General features: G+C 35.0%; 1 protein-coding gene across 1 annotated transcript; it reads right to left on the reverse strand.

The window, feature by feature from the left end:
- Positions 1–1,395: 1,395 nt before the first annotated feature.
- On the reverse strand, positions 1,396–11,081 carry LOC129002844 (40S ribosomal protein S28). Its single transcript, XM_054430936.1, has 2 exons — positions 10,806–11,081; positions 1,396–1,538 (listed from the first exon to the last, which is right to left on the reverse strand). The coding sequence occupies exon 1, from the start codon at positions 11,012–11,014 to the stop codon at positions 10,817–10,819; it is 198 nt and encodes a 65-aa protein (XP_054286911.1). The 5' UTR covers positions 11,015–11,081; the 3' UTR covers positions 1,396–1,538; positions 10,806–10,816.

Below are 11,081 nucleotides of genomic sequence, written 5' to 3' on the forward strand. Positions count from 1 at the left end.
TTCCTGTCAATTTCCTTAATAATTAATTTAATTAGGTTTGGACAAAATTGTAAAATTATGTGGTATTATTCTTTGTTCTACTGCAGACTCAATATGTAGTAAGATGTTAATTTTAAAAATTGATTTGAACTAGGGGCCTATAGCAGCAATTGCTGCCCTTGTTCTACTGCAGACTCAATGTGTAGTAAGATGTTTTCCTTTGTAATCTGGCCTTTAACCATTCCTTATGCTGTGCACCATTCCTAAATACTCTCCTTCTTAGTTGCGGGTAGAAACAATGTAGTATAGTTCGGCCGCTTAGAAAGCGACCTCCTCTAGCATTGGTTTAGCATTAGCACGCAGGTTGTTTTCTATGCGGCCGAACTATAGCATCCATACCATGTAGCTATGCTCCATGCTATGTAGTCCATGTTCCATTTGTAGTATTACTTCCATTAGAAAATGACTGGATCTTTGATGGCTTGTGGGGCAGAGAAGGGCTAACTTTTTGACACTTCCATCTTCCTTGGTTTAAGCTTTCAAATGAATCCTCAACAGCCATGCTACCTTTATCCTAGCTTGAGATATTTTGTGGGGGCATATTCTACAGAATCAAATAAATAGATTTATATCAAGCAGCTGGTTGAATGCATACTTGGTGGCTAGGCTCTGGCCTAGGCATAGATTGTTTCAATTAAAGTTGCAGTCAAATACCCAGGCACCTAAGGACCCTCTCCATGCCACTGTCATTTCTTTTTGTACATCTCAACAATTTGATTTCACCACTAGCCCCTACACGCTATCCCAATCAACACAAGCTATACCATTCTTTATTAATCCCTTGAAATTAACCTAATAACGTAAGCTTTTACCCTCCCAACTTTTGTAATACTGTACATCACTAACTATAAACATGTACCTATTTTACAAATTGACAATTTAAATGCAACTTGCACATGAAACCAGTAACCAGTTTTCGGATATTACTCTTTAGTGTTTCATCAATGTTATTCATGCAAATGTATTATTTTTTTACTGTATAATCAAGTGCATACTGTCTACTTTGACACATTTATGTTCAAGTTTGTTTGAAAATGATTGAAGTACCGTATGTGGTTTGACACAAAATCGTGAAGTTTAACTTTATCATATTGTAAATACAGAAAATCGTTAGCACATTTTTTTTTGAAATTTTCAAGCAAAATAATTTTACAAATGTTGTATTATAAAAAAAAATCCTGAACTAAGTTGCTTTCCTCTATAGTGTACTCAATTTATTTCTAGATAAAAATAGTAGACTAACAAATTTTAAAGCTAATTCAATAATGTTAGGTATGTAATTTCTTATGTTTCATTATCTAGAAAAATTATAGGCTAAATCACAAGTATAATTTGCAAGGTAAAAAATAGCAATGGTGAAGATGAAAAATGTATATTATTAACACATAACAAAACTTAAAATTTTTGAATCTCCAATGTGGTTTTGGGTCCTCTTCTTGTCAACGCCAAATATTTATGGATAGTATGTCACATCGTCCATCTTCTTTTCTTCTTTTTCACTAAAAAAATCCAAACTGCATTAGAAATTTAGAAAACCTAAAAAAATTCAACTTATTGAAAAGAAGCCCTTGAGGTATAGGGTGTATCGGAGATTTCTTGGAAGCATTGTCTCCAATGCTAAAATTTAAAAATAAAATAACCTGACGATTCTTGTACTTTTACAAAGACAACTAAGGCGGGTTACACACCGGTATCGCAGACATGATGTCGCAGATATTTTTCGTGCCTGCAACATGCCCCTCGAAAACCAACCTATGTTATCTTATGGAGCTTTACACACCAGTGTCGCAGACACGTTGCCTGCGACTTGTGTCGCAGGCGCGTGTCTCGAGCGAACCAACCGGTCGGTGTTTGGACAGACATGTTTTGTGTCTCTTGGGCCCGCGCATGCGCAGAAAACGTTTCTAGTAGTTTTGGCGCTTTTTTTACTTACTTAATTGCCTTATGGAGTAAAATGTAGTATTGTGATATTATAATACTTCAATTTACACCATAAGGAAATTACGTAAGTACTGTAATACAATTAATTACAATGTATTTTGGAAAAATTGCCATGAAGTTATTTTTAATGTTTTTGTAGAAAGAACAACAGCAACAACACATAATCTTCTTCTGACGATGACTTTATATAAACTGATGAATGTTGTGATTCCTTTATGGTGATTACTGTCATGTCGCCAGCACGCCTCTTCCCATGGTTGTATTTTATTATATGTCGCAGACATTGTGCCCGCGACATCAGAAATATCGGCGATATTATATCTGCGATACCGGTGTGAAACCCGCCTAAACTTCATTTTCTCTATTAGGTAAAATCAAATATTGCACTGGCTTAATACCACACTTTTTAAACCAGTGGTCGTTTAATTACCTGATCTGCTAACTATGTTTAGATTAATAAATAAACTCATCCACAGTACATAATACAAGGTGCAGCAAAAAACCGATCGATTTTCTGCAGTGCTGAGTTGCAATGACTGAATCATTACTTTTAAAAACGATTTGATAGTAAATGCACGTAGCTCAGACTTCCACTGCTCTCTGACTACAGATAATGGCAGTGTGTAGGCTTTCCTATGAGCATACCCCCACCACCCTCAGACGACCTTTCGCTGAACAGTGCGCTGCAGAAAATAGATCGGTTTTTTAGCCACACCATGTACATGACAAATACTGGCAAAATGGTGGTATATAAGCTGAGAGACAAAATTCAAGAAGATGACTAGTGCCACTCATGTGTCAGATTCTGGGTCCCTGTAATAGGGGAAGAGCTTAACAAAGTAGGCAATGGGAGGGTAATCTTAACAGATTATCTACACAACAAATCCACTGATAATTTGTATCGGTTTGCCTATTTTTTTGCAAGAAATTGCACACACTCTATTGAAACATATACCTTATAATAGTTTTACTACAACAAATAGTTTTATTAAGTATTATTATTTTATTGACATTTTTATCAGTCACTGGCAAATTTGCAAATTACCAGAGACACTGCGCCACTGGAAATGATAGGCCCTAAATTGACACTAAGTGTAATGCATACTACTTTAATAGAAGATTTAGATTGCAAAAAGTATAAAAGAAAATAGTCCACTACAATGACACGCCTATTTGAAGGCAAGTTTAATTTGTAAAGAGTAGGCTACTACAAAAATCAGAATGAATACTAGTTGCTATTTTGAGTCAGCCACAAAGAGAGTGTTATGAGTTGTAAGGAAGATTAGGAAAGAACATATCCAACCTAAAAAGTCAGGACTCTAGATTAGAAAACTGGTTTGTGTTTATCAAAGAACGTCCCAAGTGTGCATCAGAGGTTCCTTGGAAGCATGAACTCATCAATGATTAGTACAGCATGCAGAGATTTCATCATTGCACAAAAAGGAGACACACAAAAATTTTCTAGCTATTGTTTATAAAAAAACAATCAAAATATTAGTGTCATCATAGCATTTACAGGTTATAACTTTTAACTTTTTTCAAGTTATTTCGGTAAAGATAAGGGAAGTTATTAGACTAAGCATTTTTCTACTGTTAATATTTGTTTGCTAAAATCACAAAACTCTCACACAAAACAGATATTACACTTTTCAAGTTTCTTAAACATTGCAGATTATGTAAAACTTGGTAAAAATAATAGTTTTACAAAACATTAATCTATCATTTTCAGTCACGAGTGAAATTAATTTAGTTCTTTGAAATTATCAACATTTGGTTCTTAAGATTGACAAGGGAGTAACTTACAACACATTGATTTAGGCTATCAATTTCAGTCAAGCAAGAAATTATTTTATCATTTAGATATATTATCTAAATAAATTTGTTTTTTTATTCTGTCCAATAAGCTAGGAAGGGTAAGTGTCTAGTACTACAGATCTCCTAACCTCTGCAAAAAAACCTCTGTAAAAAATTGAATTAGCCTATTAAGCTTTTTTTGCCCACATAATATTACGGTCAAGTGCCTGGATCTGAGGTGGTCAAAAGGGAATAGGCCTACTACTGAATACTTAATAGACCTAGTTCAATCTGTCTGCATCAGAGGTTCCTTGGAAGCATTGTCTCAACAATGTTTGTTTCAGGATGCCATTTGACATCATCTGCAGAATCAGAAAATAAATAGGCATAGTATTAAATATATATAGCCTTATATTAATTATGTTATCATGGATAACATAATAAGATTATGACCATGATTTTTTGTATCAAGAATTTGTGTATAGGCCTAACAAGGTAGGTTAACCTTACGTGTTTCGTTATGTGATGTTAAATTGAAGAGATAATATATTCTAGCTAATTTATTTACTTTGACACCCGTTCTTAAACACTGACTAATAAAACCACGGTTTACAAAAACCATTCAAACAAAAATATGTTTGGCTACGAAGTAAGACTAGTTCTTAAGCCGCATCAGTTAGCGTCTCAAAAGGTTGGGTTATAAATAACTACATCAGAGATGAAAAAATGCATGCAGAATCCATGGTTTTCATTGGTTTTTGAAGGTATTTAAACAATTCATGGGGGTCAACCCAGGCCAAGTGGTCTAGCATTAGTTGCTTGACAATCTCTGAGAAATTTTGATACTCACAGGGTGTCCACAAAAAATTTGTCATTAATTTCCATGACTTTCCATGACCATTTACCATTGATTTCCATGACTCACGAACTTTACACGCAAATTATAATATAACATACACACACAAATATAACTGCCTGGACATGTTATTTTGCAGAAAATACTGAAATATGTAATAACAGATAACAATGGAGTACAATAGGTACAACAATGAACTAAAACAAACCGAAAACTCATAAAATAATACTGTAATAAATTGAATTGACGAACATTTGTGAAAAATCCTGAAAAATGCTACAACAGTCCGGGTTACAGCTGACTAGAGCATTGAATGGTCCCCTCAAATCCATCCATAATTGGAAATTTCCATGACTTTCCATGACCTCTTGCCTATTTCCCTGACTTTCAATGACCAAAATTTTTTTCCATGACTTTCCATGACTATCCCTGACTTTCCAGAATGTGGACACCCTGTACTTGCTGGGTTTTTCCCTTAGCAAATGGTGAGCTTAAAAATAATTTTTTGACAATTGTTGGAATTACGGTTTTTAAATGGCGACCATTTTTGTATAGCCTATGCCGATCAAAGTTTTTTCTGTGTAAAAAGTTTTAAACTTAAGAATGGACATTCAAAGTCTTAATTGTTTTTTATTTCACAACTTGTATAGGCTACTTAATTATTTTGTTTAAAAGTCTAAAAGTTTAAAAGCACATAGCCCAACTGTAAATAAGAATGGTCTGGAGAATGTTTTACTTGAAATAGTTTATTTTAATAAATTAGTCCTAACAATTCAATATACATTTGTTGTTATGCAATTTGTATATTTTATCAACCCTACCTACATTGTGTCCCTCAAAAGTAGAGTAATTGCAAATGTAATTTATCCTTATATTAGCCTAATGATTTTTTTTTAACTGACTTACAAATGAATTTCAAACTTGGAATTGATACTGGGTTCTACAATCATTTAAAAAACCTTAAAAAATGTGAAATTTTCAGATTTTTATCTTGTCCCCCAACCACAATATACCTAGGGTGAGTGCACCAGTGAATGACCACCCAACATCATATCAGGCTTTCAGTTTTTCCGAGTCCATCACAAACTGTTTTAAAAGTGACTTTGGGGTCTTAGTTTATTGTTAAGCTTCCCAATATGGTGTCTCGCACAAACATGGTTGGTTGTAATTTGTCGTGGTTCCTAATTATTGATTGGAACTGAAATATATTACATGTAATTCATAGTTAACATGTTAAGGTTCAGTTCTGTACTCATTCAAATATAAAAATCCTAACCAATAGTATATTTAAATAGCCGGTCAATTACTGGTTCACAAATTAAAGTATATGACCAGTGAATGACCGTTTCGGTCATTAACTGGGTTTGGGTCAATTTTCTTTATTGATATTGATGACGATGTTTTCTGATGGAGTAATTGATTGCTAGGAAACACTAACTCTCATCAGAAATTATGTGGATACACTATAACCAAAGTTTGACTGTGAGTTAAATCTTACGGCCATTTTGAAAATAAAAAGAGATCTTTTACTAGAACCTATATTTTAACAACCCTGATCTGATATCATTGTTTTTCACTACACAGGGTTTCCAGCTTCGAGAAACTTGAACGGTGAAAAGGAGGTTTAATACAATTTTAAAATTGTTACCTATATAATATGCGGTCATTTACTGGTGCGATGATTTATGTGCAAAAGATGTTATTATTCAAAACTTGTTTTGAACATAGGTTTTACATTAAATTGTATCATCTGGAAGTACAGGGAAATATGGGCGATAGATTTAAACAATTTTGTACAATGTAGCTTAAAAGTAGTATTTTCCCATGTCATTTACAAGTAAAAAGTCAACTTCAAACCACCCCACGAATATAGTACAAGTTATTCAGACTTGTACTCAGACTTGTTATTCAGAATGGTGTAAACCATTCTGCTTGGGTACTTGGTTGGTTAATTTGGTGAACCTGTGCATTCACTGGTGCACTCACTCTAGCAGGTCAAAATTGGAAAAATTTTTAAAGCCTATGGAGATTTTTTGTTACAATTACTATGTAGTCTAGGCATATCTTAAATTTCATCAGGTAATTTCCTCTTTGTTTATTTAGTACAATTAACTAACAATCAACAGCTGAAGCAAAGGTTGATAGAGCTTTCTCATTATTTTAAGGTTTAGTGTTAGTTTCATTAACACCCAAGCTGAAACTATCGATAGAATAAAGAAACTAAAAATTGATTACTAATTTCCCTGTCAATCACTTGCAAGCATTCAATAGCTTCTCTTGTCACCAGTAATGTTTAAACGTAGTCTGCATCTATACTCCGTTCAAACAGCCGTGGCACCTGACGGATTAGGAGACCCCATTGAAACCCATGGGGCCTCCTAATCCCTCAGGTGCCACGGCTGTTTGAACGGAGTATAACGATTTTATTTCATCTGACAGTAACCATAGAGTAGCAAATGAAGGAAAAGAGCCAACAATATGGATAACACTCAGTTAATAGCCTTCATGTCCATGCAACGTTGTAACAGGTTATTTATGAACCAGCTATATGAAGCTAAGAAAGTAGTTGTTAATATAACCTAGGCCTAATTTTCTCGAAAATTTCAGATTGAAAGACAGTAGACTCCCTCTTATCTGGACACCTTTTAACCGGACATCGGTTTACCCGGACTACACTCGGCAGAAATGACATCTCTTTTTAACTGGACAATTTTTATCAGCACACTGGTTTAACCGGACTAGATCGGCAGGAAGTGGGCAGTACTGAAACGACTGTTCTCGTAGGAAAGATTTGAGACCACTGATCACGTGTCTAAATACAATGCTCTCATAAATATAAGTTGAATATCACAGTAAACAGTCCGTTTTAGCGAGTTTTTGGGGACGTCGGTTTAACCGGAAAACCAGTTATCCGGACTGGCCTCAGTCCCGAGGAGTCCGGATAAGAGGGAGTCTACTAGAGGTTGTTTCATGTAAGGTTGTGATAAACATCACTTTCTCAATCAATGTTAATGTAGCAAGAAAAGTTGCTTAACCCTCCCAGTGTTACTTGACGAAAATTCGGCAAGCACCACACTTTGTATAGTGTTACTTGCCGATTTTTCGACAAGCAGACATCGTTTACGGCGAAGGCTCTATAACTGACTGAATCGGATTGAACTGGATCGAGTTAGGTATCGTTCTTTCCGTTACATTCTAAGCTGTCTCCAGATGTCTGTCTCTAAGCGCTATTCATTTTAGTTCTGAAAATATTGTAGCAGACAGCTGACGTGCGTGTATTTGTAAACAGCTAGGTTCCCCCGGACCGATGACTGATGTGTTTTATTACGTTTATCATTGTTTTAGTGTTAAAAATCAAAAGTAGTGATATAGGCCTACGTGGTGCATTATAAGAAGATTTAAGTGGTTTTGAAGTGCTGGTTGATGATCCTGAAGAAGTAGGTAGTGATATTGATGTAAATTATCAGCCAGATTCCTAGCTATGGTTAGGCTATGCATTCTTAGCTAAACGCTATGTACTGAAATCAGTTTTTTGCCCATAACTTATTTATTTGCAAATATACTTCCTTATATTATTATATATTTGTAATCCTCATAAAATTTAGAACAAAGTGGCTATTTTCAAATATTTATAGGCCTATAATTTATACAATTTCATTAGGCGCGAACTTATTTTTTTTTTGAAAATTTTCGAAATTATATTTTTTTTACCTAAAAAATTTTTTTGTTGAAAAAATGTTCCTTATGTTTTATATATAATATTGAAGCCCATGATTTTCCAAACAAAATGGTATATAGAACATTAGAATTAACATTGTTTTAAGCTTCTCAGATCCGTTTTAATAAAACCTTGCAAATGCGCCAAAAATAGGTGGACATTAAGGCCTAAACTATGGACACTTGGAGGGTTAAAATCCGATATTTACAACTAGGCTAGGCCTAACTTAAAAAAAATGTAGGCTAGCTTCAGTTAACGCTACAAAATAAGGGTTATTATAACGATCACGGACGTCACACTAAAATTATATTTTTTTCGCTATTCTTATGCTAAATAACTTAACATCCTGAATTAAAAAATGATTGTCATTTTCCCAATGAAGCGGAAAAACTACCTTTTAGCGGAAATGGGTCGTGAGGGTACCAGTACTTAAATTAACCGGTAGAGTGAGCTGAACAAGAAATTGTCAAGATCATGGATATTAACGAAGATACTGCCGGAAAAGCATCATTTTCCCAGGAAAACAATGAAAAGTTATAACTTATTAGGATACTTCAAAACACACATTTTAGATAGGCCTATCTAAAATTGTGCAGGATTTTACGCTGATTGCGTTAGGTTATGTTAGCTTAGGTTGGGTTGGGTTAGGTTAAGTTAGATTATATTAGGTTAGGTTAGGTAAGGTAAGGTTGGGTTATGTGAGAACTGGGTAATTGTTGTAACCTAACCCTATATAACCTTACATAATATAATCTAACCTAACCTTAAAACCTATTTTGGCCATATGGCACTAACTCAATTTCCTGACGCTTTTCCGGCCGGCCGTATCTCCGTTTATATCCATCGGATCTTGAAAATAATCTTGTTCAGCTCACCCTAACGGTTAATTTGAGTACCCTCATGACTCAATTCCACAAAAATGTTGTTTTTCCGCGGGGAAAATGACAATCATTTTTGAATTCAGGACGTTATTTAGCATAGGAATCGGTAGGGTAGTAGTGAAAAAAATATAATTTTGGCAAAACGTCCGTGATCAAAGTAATTACTAAAAAAGTAATGCTCTACTGTAGCGTCTCTACATGTAACACGCTACTTCCCAAGACTGCTGCTAAGTTAGCAAGTCTCAGTATTACCAAACACAGAGGATACGCGTCCGGTAACCAGAAGGATTAGGCGTCCGGTAGTGACGTCACCGGGTTTGTAGGGTCCCAGAACGCCATTACCACAACGATACGATGTTCGGCCAGTGTTGTTCGTGGTGTAGTGGATAGAGTGCTCGGCTGGTATCCAAGAGGTCCCTGGTTCGAAACCCATCGGTATCTTTAACTTTTTGTCACAGATTTTGCTTTGAATGTAATTTCTTCTTAACTGTACGTCTTTTGTTAGAATTTTTGGCATTTATAATTTTATGTTATGAAGAGAATTGAACCTTCATTTGATTCTTTTCATTATCAGCAAGTTTGGTTGGTTAGGTTAGGTTATGACAGTAACTGCCGGACGCCTAATCCACGTCTGGTTACCGGACGCGTATCCTCTGCGATTACCAAATGGAATAAAGCAGGGGGGAAAACCTAGATGTGACATAAAAAAATTACCACAAAAAGGTGTCAAGCAATTTTGAGGTTAGGTTCCTTCCACAATGCTACACTACAGTAATTAAGTTATAGTTATTCTAAACAATTTCATTGAATTTAAGATAGGTAAAACCCCACAGTAGGCCTACTGGAGTAAGTTTAAGCAAGTTCGCGATTGAATAGAAGTTAAGTTAGATCCCTAAAGAGAACCATTTTTGGGTAGGCCTACAGTTTCTGAAAACTGGGCTTTGCTAAAACCAATTGAAACTATAGAATTGAAAATATTGATTAACAATCGATATTACAATATTGATTAACAATAGCCTATATCTACTATAAAATTGGATAGGCCTACAGTTTCTTAAAATTGGGTAGGCCTACAGTTTCTTAACTGGGCTATGCTAATATCGATTGAAACTATCGAATTGAAAAAATTGATTAATAACTATTATTTTTAAATATTTCTATTATAAAATTAAACTATCATAACCTAACCTAACCAACCAATTGCTGATGGTGTAAAAATCGCATGAAGGTTTACTAATCGAATCGATAGTTTCAATCAATATTAGCATAGCCCAGTTAAGAAACTGTAAACTTTCCCATATCGATAGTCAATCAATATTTTCAATTCGATAGTTTCAATTGGTATTAGCATAGCCCAGTTAAGAAACTGTACCCTATATCTAGGGCCTACTGTAAAATTTAACTATCATAACCTAACCTAACCAACCAAACTTGCTGATGGTGAAAAAATGGCATGAAAGTTTACTAATCGAATCGATAGTTTCAATCGATATTAGCATAGCCCAGTTAAGAAACTGTACCCCTAGTGGGTAAAATTACAGTAAAGATTAGGCCATATGCAAGAAAATGTACTTACAAAATAAAAAATTATCTTAGTCTTCTGGCTTCACGTTCAGATTCCAATAGGGTTAGGATATCTCCCTCCCTGACTGGACCCTTGACATTCCTAATAATCTGTCGGTTTTGTTCTCCAATAAATTCGACTTTTACTTGCGTACACTGTCCCTGGGAACCTGTACGTCCCAAAACTTTCATTACGCGAGCCAAAACCACTGGTTTATCCATGACAATTGCTTAGAGAAACCACGTGCGAACGAGTTACGCGAGGCCCAGAAAACGGAAAGATGAAGGA

Source organism: Macrosteles quadrilineatus, unplaced genomic scaffold (assembly GCF_028750875.1).
Source record: "Macrosteles quadrilineatus isolate MER2022 unplaced genomic scaffold, UCM_ALF_1.0 Scaffold_9__3_contigs__length_116548681, whole genome shotgun sequence".
In the NCBI taxonomy this organism is placed as follows: domain Eukaryota; kingdom Metazoa; phylum Arthropoda; class Insecta; order Hemiptera; family Cicadellidae; genus Macrosteles; species Macrosteles quadrilineatus.